We start from the raw sequence: 19,750 nt of genomic DNA on the forward strand, positions 1-19,750 counted from the left end.
TTGACTCGGTGCTAATGGGGAACTAGGAAAAACAGAACCAAATTCCCTTGCATTCAAATCCTTCTGAGGGGCCCAATATAAAAAAATAATTATGAGATCTAAGTTGTAATAACAATTAATAACAAAGTTGTAATAACAATTAGAACCTACTAAAAAAAGCCTTGAGATTATACCAGTATTAGTCCTTCTCTGTTATTTCCTAAATTAGCACAGTAGCTAGATGAGTGGAGAGAAGAAGATGGATATGAGAGATTTTGTAATGGTAGCAATGAAAAGATTTGCAAATAGATGGAATCTCTAGAGTGAGAATAGCACTGGAAATGAGAATGATTGGCAAGGAGAATGATGCATCCACAACCAAATAAAAACAATCAGAATAGAGGACAGATAATAATCCTTGTTGACCTTATCTCACAAGGTTGTGATAAAACACTTTATATCTCCTAAAAATTCCATGTAAAAATGAATTATTATTATATCCCAATTTGTGATGTTTAAAATCTATAGGAGAATCACCAATGGTTATCTTATGCCCATTGTTTCTGGGCTAACTACTATAGAAAGACAGAGTTTGTCCCTAAAGGGCAAAGAGGGATCTCTCTTTGGTAGAGAGAACACTGGATGTAATGAAGAGTAATGGCTCAAATAGTCACAGAAGAGGCACAAGGCCATTATCCCAAGTGTAGAAATATGCGATGCATCTATTCTACAGCCCCACCATCACCAAGTGACAAATTGCCTTAGTTTTCTTTGTTAAAATACAGGTTTTAATTTTTAGGTGGGTAAAAAGAAGAGAGTTTTCAGAAATGATTGCAATATAAAAAGGAAAAAAACATTAATAAAATTTGTTTCCAAAGCAATTTATTTAAGGCAGCAGAGGCTGAAGGCACGAAAGCTCTGCTGGCTAGAAATGAAAGTGGAATAGAGGTAAGGGAACAAGGAAAACTGAAATCTACAAGGGAAAGAAGCACAGATATCAATTATAATTTTCATAATGGTATTTTGTCTTATCTCAAGCCTGCATCCATCAGATCCAGCCTGCTCTCTGCCCACAGTAGTTTCTTTAAAAATATTTACTGATAAAAAGATTGAAAAACAATAAAGTTTTTTGTACACACACACACACACACACATACACATTTATGATTGATTAACCAGGCTACATAGTAATCAATATACTAATTGGAAAGAACAGTAATCTAGGAGTAAGGAAATTTTATTGATGTAGCTTGTGATCTTTTAAATTAAGTCATATTCTTCAGGTTTCAATTTTTTGCAGGCTTCCAATGAAGTGATCCAAGGATATGAATAAAAAACAGTTTTCAAGAGAAGAAATACAAACTAACAACTATATGGGGGAAATGCGCCAAAATATTAACAAAGGAAATGTGAAATAGAACTCTGAATCATTATTTCATACATATTAAATTAGCATTATGGTAAAAATAGAAATACTCAATATTGAAAAAGCTTGATTTACACATTGAGAAACCAAGAGATGAAGTCAGCCATGAGAAGATTACAGAGAAGACTTGTACTTTCTGCAAAGGAATTAGCCCTAGGCTAACAGGGAAATAAGAAAATCTGACTTGAATGCATGTAAAGTCAGTATTTGGGCCTAATGTCAGGAAGAACCAAATTCAAATCCAAACTCAAACTCTTAATAGCTGTGCAACACTGAACAAATCACTCAACCCCTATTTGCCTGTTTCCTCATCAATAAAATGAGGATAATAATAGCACTTACCTCCCAAGGTTGTTATAAAGATCAAAGTATTAATATTATGATGCTAGGTAATAATTGGAAATCTCTTGGAATAGTGATACTGAAGATAAGAATATCTTCAGTAGAGTAGGTGACCCAGATTGCAAGGAGTAAGTAAGCTGCTGTGGCTCCCTGAATAATATGCTTCGGGAGGTTATAGCAAAGTCCCCTGCACTTCTCAAATATTTTCTTCATTCTCTGTTTTCATATTGTGAATAAAATGTTAAGAGTTAGAAAGGTCCAGTATCTTTAATTTTACACATGGTGGGATTAAAGCCTAAAAAGATGGAGTCAATTGTGGAATGCCATCCAGCAGTAAGGGAGGGAGCTGAGATTGAACTCACTATATTCCAAAATTAAGCCCAAAGCTTCTCCCAGAGCATTTTGAATGTCATAAATTCTGCCAGAAGAAGCTAGATTAGCTTTCCTTTCTTCCTTCCTCTTCTCTTCCCAATTGTCCTTTTATTTTCTCCCCCAACTATGACTCAGGTCTTCATGTGTCACCCATAGTTGTCTCTTGTCCCCACAGAGAACTGTCAAAATAAAAAGGGATACTGAGCCCTGAGCAGGAACATGTGTCAGACTTCCAAGCCTATAGTTTTCTATGGGAATCCTTCTGGATAATACAGTGCTCTCGAACATGACATGAGCATCCTTTAGTTCTTTAGCAAAGTCAAGTACCTCAAATGCACAATAAGAACAGTAGTCACAAGCATTTCCCCTAATATCAGGGAACACTCTTCCACAAAGACACGCAGCATCCAGAAAAGAAAAAGATTGGTCACCAACTAAAAGGACAACCATGATTGGGCAAATCATTCATTGCCTTTTCTGGGTCCTCATCAACTTGGCTGATATGGACTGGCTCCAATAGACTTTTCTAAGTGGGCTCTGTCCTTCAGCCCCAGACAACCTCAGGCTTTTGTTGATCTCACTGTAACACAGCCAACACTTAAGACTATAATTTCAGAACTAAGTGGTAGGGGGTGAAAAGGCTTGATTCCCAGATCTGGCTTTGATAACTGACAGGCTGAAGCTCAGACCTGTCTAGACCCATAAAAAAGGCAATAATATTTCACTAAAATTGTCTAGTGTTGTCAGAACAAGACTAGAGTGCAAGTGTTACCTCAAATATTACTATCTAGGTGACTCTGTTACAATTTCCCTATCTTCTTTTGACCTCAATTTCCTCATCTATAAAATGAGAAGGATCATCTTTGCACAATCTACCTTACAGAAGAAGAGTTTTGTAAACCTCAAAATACCAAAGAAAGACACATTGTTAATTAAGTTACAGTATAGCTCCATGCTCCTGGACTTATGGGTAAGAGAAATATGCTGTTTCTGCTAAGGTTCTTCAAATGGAGTCTTTTGCTGGGTCTCATGGTTCTGGAATAAATGGGGAGATAGAAGGTTCCTTGATCAGACTGATTCCCAGATTAATCGTCAACCTACCACTTTCCTTCTAATTTTGGCTACATTGTTTTTATTTATACAAAACCTTTTTAATATTGAGATGTCCAAGAGTCAAACCCAAAAAACACTAATTCTACAAATATCTATAAACAGAACTTTTGAGGAAAAAAATCTTAATCACAAGATCTAAAAGAATACCTGAGAAAATAAAACAAAAAAATTTAAAAATGAAATAAGAACTCTGGAGGGAAAAAATTCAGAATAAATCACTTCACTTAAAATTAAGGGTGTTAAACCTAGGTAGATGAACCCCCAAAATAAAGTGGAATAAGCAGAAATTAATGGCTCCATAAGCAAGATGAAAGACTGAAATAAAATCAAAAGGTAATAAAATAAATAGAAAGAAAGAAATAAGAATACAAGAAAAATACAAATTACTTTTCTAGAAAACAGTTTAAGGAGAGATAATTTGAGATTCATTAGACTTCCCAAAAATTATGATTTTTTAAGTCATAATAAGTTCATTCATGGAGTTTGAATACAGTTTTTTTTTAATTTAATAACTTTTTATTGACAGATACCATGCCAGGGTAATTTTTTACAACATTATCCCTTGCACTCACTTCTGTCCCGATTTTTCCTCTCCCTCCTTCCACCCCCATCCCAGATGGCTAGCAGTCCTATACATGTTAAATAGGTTACAGTATATCCTAGATATATGTGTGCAGAACTGAACAGTTCTCTTGTTGCACAGGGAGAATTGGATTCAGAAGGTATAAATAACCTGGGAAGAAAAACAAAAATGCAAGCATTTCCCAGTGTTCTTTCTTTGGGTATAGCTGCTTCTGTCCATCCTTGATCAATTGAAACTGAGTTAGATCTCTTTATCGAAGAGATTCACTGAGTTTGAATACAGATTGAAGCTTAGAATTTTTTTAAAAATTATTTTTATTGGCCTATACTTTCATAACAAGACTAATATGGAAATATGTTTAGAAATGCCTTGGTTTTTTGTATTGCTGAAAATAGCTGTCTTTCACAGTTAATCATCATACAATATTGTTGCCAGTGTTTATGGTGTTCTCCTGGTCCTGTTCATTTCATTTGTAGTAGTTTATAGAAGTCTTTAAAGAGTTTTCTGAAAGCATCCTACTCATCAATTTTTATGGCACAATAGTATTCTAACACATTTATATATCAAAACTTCTTCAGACATTTCCTAATTGATGGACATTCCTCAGTTTCCAATTTTTTGCCACCACAAAAAGAGATTGTATAAATATTTTTTTACATATGATTTCCCTTTCCTTTTTTTTTGGCTGAGGCAATTGGGGTTAAATGACTTGCCCAGGGTCACACATGTTGGGTACAAGTCAGTAAAGTATGTACGTAGTAGAAAAATGGCCAGTAGGACAGGATGTTTATTTAAAAGACTGATAACTAGTTCAAAGTAACCTGCAATGTGGCAGGACAAATGAGAAGAATATCCGGTCTGGACAGGATGTGAACTGGGTCTATAAAAGCATTGTAACTTCTCCAGAGGGGAGGAGTTACTGAGAGGAGTTAGGAGTGACCGAGTTAGGGGAAGATGAGGAGTGACCAGAGAGAACTAGAAGAGATATGTAGTGCTTAAATAAACATTTTGCTGGATAAATCAAATTGGTGTGTCCCGGGTGCTCTGTGAGGAATAGATCACAGCTCGAGAAGAACAGTGCCGGAGACATCCAAAGACCAGGAATGGTAAGAATCTAGTTGAGACCCTCTTGGTGAGTAGAGGGACCCTTACAACGGGCGGCCCAAACAGAGACATTCTGCTGGACAGGGGGTCCTTCAGAGGAAGTCCCCACTGCCTTGCAAATTGAAAAAATTTGCAGGAAGTTGGAGGTAGAGTTTAGCAAAATGGGAGACTATTTTGGTCCCCATAATAAAACCCAGAGATAGTGAAGTTTATGAATGCCAGATTTATAGCCTAGTTAAGGGGCAGGTGATACAGGTCAACATAAAACTTTGTAAACAATTTGTAGTAAAACTCTGGACATCTTCCTCTTGGTTAGAACATACAAGATTAGATCTAAAAGCTTGGAAAGTGGCTTCTTATGAGAAAAAGAACTCTGACATTTTTAAAGACATTGATGTCCTTCTTTACAATCTAATAAAAACACCCTCCAAGGAGGCTCTATGTTTCTACCTATTTTAGTGAATAAGGAAGTGCAAACTGGTAATTCTTTGCTTGGTGATGAAGAGCCACACTCCGATAAGAATAATAGTCAAAAAAGTGAAAGTATAGGGAAACCACAGCCCCTACCCCCACAGCTGCCTCCCTGCACGGAGTCCCGAGTCCATGGGCAAGGAACGCCTATCTATTGCCCTTTACACCCCTCGCTGGGTCGTTTTAAAACAGAAGGGGTAGCAGTGGAGGGGATTACAGAGATAGATTTAGACGAATTACCGCTCCCTCCCAGTGAGTAGCAAACAAAGGCAAAGTAGGACACACCCCTAGAAGAGAAGGAAGCCAGAAAGTTTCTGCAGGAGGTAAAGCACTTGATAACAAAATTAATTGAGAGATGTAGTGAACTGATTTATGAAACCCTCCGATAAGAGACTATGGCAAGAGTAATAGGTCAGGGAGTAATAGCTGGGATGAGAGGAAGACAGCAAAATCTGAAATGCTTTAAGTGCAGTAAACTGGGACACATTCAAGTTCAGTGTAGGAAGCCGCTGGCAATAGATAATAAGCCTACATGCTTTGCCTGTGGAAAGATGGGGCATATAGCGAAGTATTGCAGAAATCAAAAAAAAACTTCCGGTGGGAAATAGGTGCAGGGACCCTGCAGGAGCCCCCGAATACGTACCCAGTTTCCACACAGGAAGGAGTAGCCAACCCCAAGGTCAATCTTACTCCCCTGGGAGAATACCAGGCAGCCTTCCAACAGCTGCAGACCAAGGATACCTGGTAGGAATAACAGTTCCAGAAATGATTCTACCTCTGTTTTCAACAATTGATATTGAGTAGAAGTCCCACAGAGAGATGATAAATGTTTAGTTGTGAGTATGCCAGCTCCCTTCATGGCAATAGTACATACAATGGTGCTTTACTCTGGAGAAAAATTAATTTCTGTAACCAACCCACATGCATTGCCAGATAAGATAGATATTCAGCAACCAATAGCTCAAGCCATTCCTCTAAGCAGTTCAGAGTAATGCAACCTATCAAAGATACACGGCCACTCCTTACAATACAAATTGAGGATAGAAGTTTTACAGGAATGTTAGACACAGGAGCAGATGTATCAATAATAAGAGCAGAAGAGTGGCCCCCCTTATGGCCTATATATAAAGGCCAAATTGGGATTAAGGGAATGGGTGGACATCAACAGGCTTTTTGCTCCCATAGATTATTGATTTGGAAAACAGATGAGAAGACAGGAAGATTTTGTCCGTTAGTTATTACAGACTTATCCACATCCCTGTGGGGAAGAGATATTATGCAAAATATAGGAATGACTTTACAAACAAATTAATGGGGGCCATTGTACAGCTAGCTGTACCTAAATTAAAATGGACAAATAAAAAACCTATTTGGATAGATCAATGGCCCCTAAATTCTCAAAAGCTAGCTGCTTTACATGAAATTATACAGGAACAATTGGATAAAAACCATATTGAGCCCTCTTACAGCCCTTATAATTCCCCTGTATTTGTCATTAAAAAGAAAAGTGGAGCTTGGAGAATGTTAACTGATCTTAGAGCTGTAAACAGTATTATATAACCTATGGGTGCTCTTTAACTGGGCTTAGCCTCTCTAAATATGATACCTCAAGGATATGTCATAGCCATCATGGATATTAAAGATTATTTTTATTCTATTCCTTTGCATCCAGAAGATAGGGAAAAATTTGCTTTCTCAGTTCCATCTATAAATTTGCAACAGCCATCTTAAAGATATCAATGGAAGGTTCTCCCACAAGGTATGGCAAATAGTCTAACTATACGCCAATGGTATGTTGATCAGATAATATCACCATTAAGAGGCCTCTATGCTTCATATATTATCCTTCATTATATGGATGACATCTTAATAACCACTCTCTCTGGGGAGCAAACACAAGCAATATTACATGATATTACATGATATTACATGGAACATTTGGCTACTTATGGTTTGATTGTAGCCCCTGAAAAGATCCAAACTGAACCTCCTTTTCATTATTTAGGGCATATCTTACATGAACCTTATATAACTAGGGTGCCTCCTAACTTAAATTGGATAATTATAATAACTTGAATGATTTTCAGAAATTAGTGGGGAATATTCAATGACTAAGAAGTACTGTTCCTATTCCCCCATCACTTATGCATCCTTTATATAATATTTTGAAAGGCTCTTCAGATTTAAAATCACCCAGACAATGGACTGAAGAGGCAAAGACAGCTATACAACAGATTATGAAACACTTAAGTATATCTACTATTAGATGGGATCCAAAATTACCTCTTAGATTTGTTCTTTTATGAGACTCTACATTTCTTTCAGGATTCAGGAGTTATTAAATGGATATAGCCTCAAAAACCAATAAAAATTTTAACTAATAGAAATCAGGCCTTATACCAATTTTTATCAGAAGTAGTACAGAGAGGTATTTTATTGACAAGTAGCCCACCCCCATTATTCATTTATCACTTTCCTACTCTTATTTTATTTACTTAATTGAATCTGAAGGGTGGGATCCTTTATTGCCTTTTTGTTCTCTTTCTAACATTAAGTTACCAAAAGTTGCCCAACTATATCAACAGTTTGATATAACTATTCCTCCTCTTGTGATTAGTGTAACTCCTGTTGATGGCCCTAATATTTTACTGGTGCTACAAAAGATCATAGGGCTAGTTTTTATATACCTCCCATGAATGTTTTATGCATTTTATCTACTCCTTATGACTCTATCCAGAAAAATGAATTATATGCTATTCTATATGTATTACAACATATTTCCCCATCTTTTAATATTGTTACAGATAGTCAGTATGCTTATTTAGTGTTAAGAATTTACATAATGCTATTATTGATCTCTGCCATTCCACTATTCCTCAGTTGTTATATCAAATGCAACAATCTTTGTTTGCTTTAGAATCCCCCATATATATTCTACATGTTAGATTACATACAGATGGTAAAGGACCGCTATTTGAAGGTAACAAGATAGTTGATTTTGCTTTATATAATTGTGAAGTGATCAATGCTGTACAATCAGCCCAATGAGCTCATGATAATTTACATTTATCAGCTATATCATTAAGAAGGCTGTATGGTATAACAAAACAACAAGCTTTAGAGATAATAAAGAAGTGTTTAAAACGTATTCCTTTGCCCCTCATAAATGTGATTCTACTCATAATCCAAAAGGAGATAAGCCTAATGCTATCTGGCAAATGGATGTTACACATTGGAGGTCACAGGGTGTTCATATAACTGTGGATACTCATTCTAATTTTATAGTAGCTACTCTTCAACCTGGAGAGGCACTTAAACACGTTATTTCTCACTTATACCATTGTTTTGCCTCCATTGGTGTGCCTCAACAGATAAAGATGGATAATGGACCTTCTTACACCTCAAAAGGTTTTCAGTCCTTCTGTTCTGAATTTGGCATCACTCATGTGACAGGTATTCCTTATAACTCCACAGGTCAGGCCATTGTTGAACGAGCTAATAGAATGCTTAAGACACTCCTTGTCAAACAAGAAAAGGGAGTATCATGGGGTAGGCCAAAAGGTCGTTTAACCCAAAGTATGTTAGACAAAGCAGTATTTACATATAATTATTTACAATTTTCTGCCAATGAACTAACACCAGCCATTTGTTTTTGGCATACATTTGAAAGGACATAGTCTATCACAAAAGTACAACACCCACAACTACAAAAAGAAAAAATTAATAGTGTTATGGAAAAAGGAGGAAGGAAATTGGGTAGGTCCAAGGACAGTCAAGGTATGGGGTCTGGGGTATGCTCTTATTGTTGCAAATGAAAATGGACATGAACAGTGGGTACCAACCAGAAGGATCCGGGTCTTCAGAGAAGATAAACAAAATCTAGCGGAACAAGAGGAAAAGGCAGAAAGAGCTGCAGAAAAGAAGCTCCCAGGACCAGAGGTGGAGATGGAAAGGAGAACTGCAATTTCTGTTGGGACCATGTTAGCTGCCAATGTTTCTAATCAGATAGAAGAATTAGCAAAATTAGTAAAAGATTTAAATGCTTTACAGGAAAAATTTGCTTTACCAGCTGATGCAGCACAAAATTTAATTGACTGGATACATTCTCAAATGTTTCCTATCACGCATTGATTACTCTCTGTTATTTTGTTTGTAGTAGTGTTAATATTACTCTGTTATGCACTCCGTGTTTGATATCATGTATATTGTCCTTCACACACTGTGCTATTGTATCTGCCTTTGCTGACTAGCACCCCTGACCGAGAGCACCTCCCAGAGAGCTAAATACTATTGTCATGGATTAAGAAGTATGGACAGCAGGTAGCATGGTAGGGTCAAGGATATCTGGGAGTTTTCTACTCCATTAATGGATTGAGCCTTCTCTCTATGTCTACACTGTGAACAGAATCTCTTTTCCATGGTATATGAGGTACCATGCCAAACAGGGAGTTGGAAATCACAAACAACGGACATTGATTTAGGTTGAGGATGCTTGGGAGTTCTGGTGTATACCGCATTCCATACAAGTCTGAGCCTTCCCTTTATCTTTGTACCATGAATGGGGTTTTCCTCTCCCAGGCCATGCAGTCCCCACTAAACAAGAAAAGGGAGTTGTTGGATATCTGTCAGTAAAGTGTGTATGTGGCAGAAAAATGGCCGGTAAAACAGAATGTTTACTTAAAAGATTGATAACTAGCTCAGAGTAGCCTGCAACATGGCAGGACAAAGGAGAAGAATATCCGGGCTGGACAGCATGTGAACTGGATCTATAAAAGCATTGTAACTGCTCCAGAGGGGAGGAGTTACTGAGAGGAGTTAGGGGGAGTTCAGGAGTGACCAGAGAGAGCTAGAAGAGATAAGTAGTGCTTAAATAAACATTTTGATGTATAAATCAAACTGGTGTGTCCTGGGTGCTCTGTGGGGAATAGATCACAGCTCAAGAAGAGTGGTGCAGGAGACATCCAAAGATTGGGAATGTTAAGAGTCCAGTTGAGACCCTCTTGGTGAGTAGAGGGACCCTTACACATACAATTCCCTTTCTTTAAAAAAAAGTTTCCTTAAAATGCAGATCTAGTAGTGACACTGCTGAATCAAATTATATACACAGTTTTATAACTCTTTGGGCATAGTTCCATATTTACAACTCCACCAATAATTTTCCTACATCCTGTCCAACATTCATCACTTTTCTTTTCTATCATGCTAGCCAATCTTATGGGCATGAGATTGATGAGGTTTGGCACAGAGCAGAAAGTTGTGGGAACCCCTTCTGGTCGGTGCAGGTCCTTCATAAAAAAATTTATGAACCCAAAAAGCTAGACTGGCAAAAAGAGGTTTATTGGAACTGAGAAGTCAGCTTTTCCTAGGAGACTGACTTCCTCAGCAACAAGATCCCAACATAAAAATAAAGGTCTAGCAAAGAAATCCTGACAGAGAGATAAAGAGGGGTTAACATTGAGAAAATGGTGTTTTCTAAGCAGGCAGGGGGTCCTCACAGGCAGCTATGCCAAAGAGAGGTCCCTTGACCTGGCATGTTCCTGTTTTGGGCCTCTGCAAAGAAATGAGGGAGCAGAAATCTATTTTATTTTGGCTGGAGGTTGGGGGAGGTTTGAGTTGAAATCAGACCAAAATCTTCCAATTGAATGGAAGATTTCCAATTGAATAAGTGTCCCTGGACTAATCTTCAACTCAATAGAGAGTGTAACAATGAAACTACTTATCTTGATTACCTGGGGCAGGTCTTTTGCAGGGGAAAGCTTTTCAAGAGTTCAAGGAGAATTTCTCAAGCATTCCCCCAAAGTCACAGGTCAGCTTCAAGGCTCCCCCCATCAAGATGAAATCTCAGATTTGTTCTCATTTCTATTTCTCTAATCAGTAATTCATCTACAGATAGCCTTGATTTTTTTTATCTGAAAACTACCTGCTCATCTCCTTTGATCATTTATCATTTGGGGAATGATGTCTTATAATTGTAACTCAGTTCTCTTTTATTTGAGGCACTAATCAGAAAAATTTGCTATAAAAATATTTCCCCAGTTTTCTGCTTACCTATTAGTCTTGGATATATTGGGTTTGATCGTATAAAAACTTTAATATAATGCATTCAAAAGTATGCATTTTATATCCCATAATGCTCTCCATCTCTTGCTTGGTAATGAATTCTTCCTTTCTGTAGAGATGAGAGATTAACTAAGGAAAGAAGTATCTTTATTCAAAGAGAGGAAAAAGAAACATGATCTTTAAAAACATAATACCTTAAACCTTAGAGGAAATAAGGAAGAAAAAAACAAAACAAAACAAAACAAACAAGCAAACAAAAAAGACCTGGAGATTTATATTTTCTGTCTCAGTTACTTTAAAGAGAAAAAGAAGAGAAAAAGAATTCCCCAACCAAAAAAAAAAAAAAAAAAGAAGAAGAAAGAAAAAGAGATGGGTGTGTTTACTCTTTCTAATGAGAAAAGGAGAATGGAAGAAGAGATAAGAGGATTAACTAAGAAATGACCCTCACTCATAATAACAATGGTCAAAGGAAGAGTGACTAAATACACAGATAGAGGCAAACATTTGATATGGAAATAAATACAAGTTAACAGGGAAAGTTTGCCTCCTTCAAGGTTTTTTCCTTTTTTGAATTTTGGTCCAGGGAGGAAAGGAATACTGGCAATTGTGACACCATGAATAAGGAAAAAAGAAAAAAAAAATTTCTTAATGAACATATCAAAACAGAGGAAAGTTCAGAAGGACACAAAGCAGGGCAGTCTTGAAACTGTGTTGGACTTATTAGATGCTTTCTTTTCAGCAAACTCTAGAATTATACATAAAATCCTCTTCTTATGCTGAAATGGTTGTTTTTCAAATTAAAAATGAGAACAAATAAAAAGCATCTTCCCAAAATTAGAATAGTGAGAATATTTCAATTAGAATTAATAACAATAAATTGTTTGATTTAATAACTAATTTAAACTATAATTTATGAGAGTGTTCAGCCTTTAGAAGAAAAAATTAGGGGAAGCAGAAGTGTTCTTTTCCATATGGAAAAGGAATTAGATTTGTTATCCTTGGTTCCATATAACAAACCAGGAATGATAGACTGATGTTAAAGAGGAAATTTTCAGGGCTCCATATAAGAAAAAATATCTTAATCTTTACAGCCATGTAGAAAGGTAATAGCCTGTCTCAATAGGAAGTGAGTTCCCCATCACCAAGTCATTAAGCTGAAACTGGATGAGAATTTGGAGCCAAATTTTATAGCCAACTCAGTTATAGTTTAGATGAAATGATGTCGCACCAGCCCTGAAGTCAGAAGGACCTGAGTTCAAATCTGGCCTCAGATATTTAATATTTCCTAGCAATGTGACCTTGGGCAAGTCACTTAACCCCAATTGCCTCAGGGAAAAAAAAAAAAGATGAAATGTCAGATGTCCATCCAACTCTAGAACTTATGATTTTGACAAATTACAAATGGTTTTACAAACTAGCACTTCAATATTGTACTCTTATGTATTCCTAGTCAACCAGGAAAAAATCAATCCTTCACTGAAACTCAAGCAACTTGACAAAATAAATGCCCCCATGGGGTATAAAGCAGAATTTCTTGGCACTCATTTGTCTGTTTTCGAAAAAAGTCATTAAAAAGTGTCCTTTGTCTGGTCTCCTGTGTGTTAAGTTCTAACAGCCTGCCTATCAGAACTATGCGCAGTCCCAAGTCTGCTCAATGGCCCTGTGGGAATAGTATCTACATCTTCTAATTAACTAGTGACCTTGTTCATATCATGGGACCCTGATCTATGGAAGTCCTCCTGCCCTGGCTCAGAGGACTGAACCTCAGAAGGGTTAGCGGCTTCTTACCAATCTGAGAACACAGCCAGTGTGGCAACCAACTGTGAGTAGTGTCCAGGCTGAAATCCCTGGAAATTATTATCTGAATGACTGAAAGATTTGTTGAAAAGTTCTAAAATATATGCATAGTTATAAGGATGTGTATATATACATTTATATAATTTTCATACACCTATATATTTATATACATGTATATGTGTATATAGACACATTGTTGTTCTTATTCAATCACTCACAACTCTTCATCATTGTGTGTAGGGTTTTATTGGCAAATATACTGGAGCAATTTGCCATTTCCTTCTTTGGCTCATTTTATAGATGAAGAAACTGAAGAGAACAGGGTGAGGTGATTTGTCCAGAGTCAAACAGCAATAAATGTCTGAAGCCACATTAGAATTCATATTAGACTCCTTAGGTAGTACAATAGATAGAGTGCCAGATCTGGAGTCAAGAAGATTCACATTCATCATTTAACCTTGTTTGATTCAGTTCCTCATCTGTAAAATGAGCTGAATAAAATGGAAAACAATAACAGTATCTTGGCTAAGAAAACTCCAAGTGGGGTCATGAAGAATTGATTACAGTTGGAAGTACCTAAAGCAGAACTTCCCAACTCCAGGCTCAGAGCTCTAACAAGTGAAACATCTAGCTGCCTCATATGTAAACATGAATACATATAAGCATACACACACACACACACACACACACACACACACACACACACACACACAAATGCTTCAGTATTTCAAGTATCCTTAATTTCAGTGGTGTGGGTTCTCTCCATGGAAATGACAATCACTCTATGATTTAGCAAATGGCCTCTGGAAATTGATAAGGCCATAAAATGAATTACAAATAGCCAGGAAGGAGATAAATTTCCACAAACTTAGCTAGACTGGTCGGGAAGGGGGGCAGACCAGTAAGGGCAAAGATACAGTCTAACAATAAAGGATAAGAGCTTGAATTTGAGGAACATAATATGAATAAATCCAGGAACAGTTAGAGAATGTTCAACCCAGATGAAGAAGAGCCCTGATCTTTACATCTATTGATCTAGCCAACTGAAAGCTTGGGTTTATGCTAATGTGTCTTATGGCATAAAACAAACATGTGCAGCTGGTCAGAAAAGAATAGTCTCCTCCACTTTCTTCCAGAGAAGGCTTCATTGCTTTTGTTTTTATGTATCTCAATCCTCAACATATAGTCTGGAAATGAGACACAGAGAAAGGAACAGTGGAACAAGAAAGCAAGATTTCTAGCCAGTCTTGGTTTACTCATTAAGAAGCTATTTAACCTTTGAGTAAAAGTTTGTCTTGTCTTGATGCTGGCTGAGAAAAATGTTCTTTAATATCTCTTACCTCATTTGCCTCATTTGTATTTTTAAAAAAAATACTTATTGTAATATCCTTTATGGAGTTGTTATGAAAGTAGAATAAAATAAGAAATGTGAAGTCAATATCAAAACTAATGAAAGTCAAAAAAATGAAAGGTTGAAGAGGAGGAGAATAAAAGAAGGAAAAGAAAAGAAAGAAAAGAAGATCATGGCAAGACTACCAATATGGAGATGAAGAGGTAATAGGAAGGAAAGAGAAAGAAGAGAAGGGGAATGGAAGAAAAAACAAGAAGTAAGAAAATAGGAAGATGAGCAAAATGTGGAAGAGGAAGGAGAAAAAAGAAAGGAAAGGAAAGAAAGAGAAGAGGGAGGTAGAGGAAATGAGAACAAAAATAATCAACTGCAATAGGGGAGTAGATTATCCTGGGAATAAAAAGGCCAAGTGATTTGTCCAACATCAAACACATTAATAGAACTGTGTGACCCTTAGCCTAGATAAAAAGTACAATTTATTGCGTACCTAAGAGTATACTAGAAATCGTACAAAGATACTGCCAAGTTTGATACAAAGGAAAGGTCATATAAAGTAATGGAATAATTTCCTAAGTGTCTGGCAAGGAAAGGGAGCTAATATTCCCTATATAGCAAGGAAATGGGGTCCTTAGCATTCTGTAAACCTCTGGTAGTCTGCAAAGCCTCCAGCTGCTACACAGAAATGAAGACAAAAGAAGGAGGATATTTTAATCTTGATTAATGCACAGATGCAGGTGGGAAACTTTTGACAGAATTTCCATGATACCATTATTAACAGCTTGAGAAAAAGCCTTCAAATCTCTCCAGGTGTTAGACATAACTAAGAAAGATAGCCTAGAGTCTAAAATGCAATTTGTGACCTATTAGTAAATAGATATTGAATTGTATTGAATCCATCTACTTGAGGGTACAAGCAAAGAACAGCCTGGAGAAGCCTAGGAAAGAAGAGGAGAAAGATTTTCAGAACACCCATATCAATCCTTTGTTCTTTTTTTCCCCAATCCCTCTTGCAATCAAAGCCTTCATCCTAATCTTTTCCAAATTCCAAATTGTTCCCTATCCTTAGAATAAACTACTTCTATCTCTCCAATTGTGGAATCTTCCTCCTTTAAAGTTACTTTGACAGATGAAGAAAGGATGAATTGGAGTAGAGAGAGATTTGAAGCAAGTAGACTCAGTCGAAAGCTATAATAGTATGTAACTGAGGTGAAATTAATGAAAGCCTACACAAGGTACTGGTAGTATAATAGGAAGAAAGGGGCCCCATATAAAACAAATGTTGCAAAGCATTTAGCAAAATAATCATTTTGGGGGGTGACAAACTGAGGTATCGAGGATGACTCTCTCCCTTAAGAGGCTCGGTGAGGGGGACAATAGTAGAAGCCTCAATGGTAATAAGAGAGTTAAGAAAAGGGGAAGGTTTAGGAGGAAATATAAGTTCTATTTTAGATATTTAGAATTTAAGATGAGTATAAGTCATTCAATTTGAGATGTTCAATAGGCAACTCGAGATGCAAGATTAAAGGTTAGGGTAGATGTTAGGATTGGATAAATAAATCTGAGAATAATCTTCAAAAAGATGACAATTGAATCCTTGCAAGCTGATGAATAATCCAAGAAATATAGTCTAGAGCAGGACTATTTAATTTTTTTCTACTCATGATCCCTTTTCACCTGAGAAAATTTTAAGTAATCTTAGATATATAGATACATAAAATAGGTATATAAATCATATATTTAGTAATAACAAATTATAATTTTGTAACCCCCACATTGAGTTACCAGACTCACATGGGGATATGAACCACAGTGTAAAAAACCCTCACCTACAGAAACAAGAAAATTGGGCCCAATACAAAATGTCAATAACCCCCATAATTAGTGGGCAATACCCAAATGAAAATCCAACTAAGGAGGATGAGAAGCATCAGTCAGGGAGGAGGGGAATCAGGAGAGATCAGCAATACAAAAACCTTAGAAAAGACACTAACAAAAAGACAAGTGATTGACAGTATCTAAGGATGCAGAGAAATTAAGAAGAATGAAAAGCATAAAAGGCACTAGATTTGGCAATAAAGAGATCACTGGTAACTTTAGAAAGATTTGAGTGATGAATTTAAAAGCCAGACTGTAGAGTCGCTAACATGAGGGAAACAAGCAAAGAACCTTCTTATAGATTGTCTTCTCAACAAGTTTAGCCAAAAAAAAAAAAAAATGAAAGACATAGAATAACACAGAGCAGGGATGGCTGGAGCAAGTGAAGATTTTCTGAGAATGAGGAACATATGTCTGAAATAACTGTACAGAGAAATCTTCTCATCATCTTTGTAGGCAGTAGGGGAGTAGCCAGTAGGGTGAGAGAGAAAAAATAAGTGAGAGTGGGGATGATAGAATGGATAATTTATTTGCTGAATAAGACATGGTGAAATGGGATTATTTGTGCATGAAGAACAGCTTGGTTTATCAAGAGGAAGGAAGAGGCATCTGAGTGAGATAAGAAACAGGGAAGTAGAGAGATCTCTTGGTGAATGGCATTTTTAAAAATGAAATATGAATCAAGGTTTTCAATTGGAAGGGTGGGAAGAGGAATATATATAGGAGATCAATTATGAAAAAGTTTGAAAAACTGATGGGATTGGTAGGACAGTAAATCAATAAATTATGGGAATTCTTTTTAAATGAATGCTTTGCATTCATGAGAGTCTAGTTCAGATTATGTCATAAATTGATGATGGGCCAAGTAAGTATTGTTTTGTGATTTTCTCTAGCTTCATTCAGCAGCATATGAATAGGAATGAAAGCAGCAGAGGAAGGATGTAACCATAGGAGGAAGATATCTGAATAAATGTGTATATTATTCATTATTTCATTCTTTTTTTCCCAAGGTGGTCAAGGAAGAGGAAACATGAACTGATGGAACTGGGGAATCACACCAGGGTGAAGGAATTTATTTTTATGGGGCTTACCCAGTCTCCAAAGCTGAGCATCATCTTATTTCTTTTATTATTCCTGGTGTATGTAGCAACTCTACTGGGAAACGTCCTTATCATGCTCACTGTGACTTGTGAGTCTCGCCTCCACACACCTATGTACTTCCTGCTCCGAAATCTATCCATTTTGGATATCTGCTTCTCATCTGTCACTGCTCCAAAAGTTTTGTTAGATCTTTTAACTGAAAGAAAAACCATCTCTTTCAATGGTTGCATGACACAGATGTTTTTCTTCCACTTCATTGGTGGGGTGGATATTTTTACTCTGTCTATAATGGCTTTGGATCGTTATTTGGCCATCTCAAAGCCCCTTCACTATGTGACCCTCATGAGTAAAGGAAGGTGTCTTGGGCTCATAGTGGCCTCCTGGGTGGGGGGTTTCATACACTCCATTGTACAGATCTGTCTGTTGCTCCCACTCCCTTTCTCTGGACCCAACATCATTGACAGTTTCTATTGTGATGTCCCCCAAGTTCTCAAACTTGCCTGCATTGATACCTTTGCTCTAGAGCTCCTAATGATCTCCAACAATGGTTTAGTCACCACAGTTGGGTTCTTTCTTCTCATTGTGTCCTACACAGTCATCATGTTGATGTTAAGGTCTCATACAGGTGAGGGCAGGAAGAAAGCCATCTCTACCTGCTCGTCCCACATCACTGTGGTCACCCTGCATTTTGTGCCCTGTATCTATGTATATGCTAGGCCCTTCACTGCCCTTCCTTCTGACCAGGTTATTTCTGTCACCTTCACTGTCATTTCCCCTCTCTTGAATCCCCTGATTTATACACTGAGAAACCAGGAGATGAAGTCAGCCATGAGAAGATTACAGAGAAGACTTGTACCTTCTGCAAAGGAATTAGCCCTGGGCTAACAGGGAAATGGGAAAGGCTGAGGAATTTTATACTCATTTTTCCATGGGGCAGATACTCCAGGAGACACAGTTCTTGCAAATATCTGTGGCCTGTGTATAGTGATGGGGGTTACCCTAAATAACTAGTAAAGACAAAGAGGTGGGGTTATTCCAAGCACAAAAAAAAGCAAGGTCCATAATAAGATGCATAGATACACTAGACCCTCCTCCATTGAAGAATATCTGTATTAAAGATTCCACATTAAAAATGGAAAAGATAATAGTCTGGGAACTGGGAGATCTGAACGTACCACCAAATGATGTAACCTCTCTGCATGTTATGACTGTAGAAATTGGAGGCAATGTTCTAAGGTATCTTCCAACTTCAATATTCTTTGGTCTCAGTTCCTTAAGCCCATAACATTCTACATTAATAATAATTGCTTTCATTTATGTAATGGGGAGTTAAGCAGAAGAGCCTCTGATTTATTTGATGAGGCTGACAATCACCTTGAAGTCAGGGTGGGGTGAATAAAAACAGAAAAGTCTCTAGAATCTCCTCTAGCTCTTCTATTTTTAAGTCATTATTAGACCATCTGTACTATACTTTATGTTAAAAAAAAAAATACTTCAGATTAAATTTTAATGTCTCCTGGCTCCTTTTTTTTTTTTCCTTCAGAGAACCAGAAGGTAAATTTCTTACTAGCATTTCATACTGCTCTTAATATTTTAAGATAATCCTCAGCATTTGATAGCTGTCTTACATTAAGCAAGTCACTCAACCTCCACTGGCCCCAACTATTCATTTCAAGCAAAAGATTTAAACAAGATGCCCTTCCAGGACTCATCCATGTCCAAGTTAAGACTCATATGATCCTATATGTTGCATTCCAAGATTCCTTCCAATTGTTACATTCTATAATTTATTTGGTTAAGATCTTTTCTGGCTCTAAAATTCTATACTCTAAAGTTCCCCCAAGTTCTAGAACTCTGTAATCCATGTCCTCTTCCAAGTCTAACTCTCCACATTTGAAGAACTGTCTACATTCACCCAGAACCATAGGGTCATAAATTTAGAGATGGAAGGGAACTTTAGAAGTTATCAACTCACTTTATAAAGGAGGATCCTGAAGCTCAAAAAATTAAAGTTGACTTGCAAAAATCAGGATTCAAACCCAAGATCTCTGCCTGATTTCAACTTTAAATTTCTAGATGCATGAGCACTAGCTTCACTCTTCCAGTTCTACCATTCTGTATTTATTCTAAGGGACATTCTAGACTAATAGTTCACCTTCAAAGATTCCCTTTTAAACTC

At 36.9% G+C, this 19,750-nt stretch overlaps 1 protein-coding gene across 1 annotated transcript; it reads left to right on the top strand.

The window, feature by feature from the left end:
* Positions 1-17,508: 17,508 nt before the first annotated feature.
* Positions 17,509-18,456, top strand: LOC127540859 (olfactory receptor 4D9-like). The gene has a single exon (XM_051965767.1). The coding sequence runs from the start codon at positions 17,509-17,511 to the stop codon at positions 18,454-18,456; it is 948 nt and encodes a 315-aa protein (XP_051821727.1).
* The last annotated feature ends 1,294 nt before the right edge of the window (positions 18,457-19,750 follow it).

This window comes from Antechinus flavipes, chromosome 6, assembly GCF_016432865.1.
Source record: "Antechinus flavipes isolate AdamAnt ecotype Samford, QLD, Australia chromosome 6, AdamAnt_v2, whole genome shotgun sequence".
Taxonomy (NCBI): domain Eukaryota; kingdom Metazoa; phylum Chordata; class Mammalia; order Dasyuromorphia; family Dasyuridae; genus Antechinus; species Antechinus flavipes.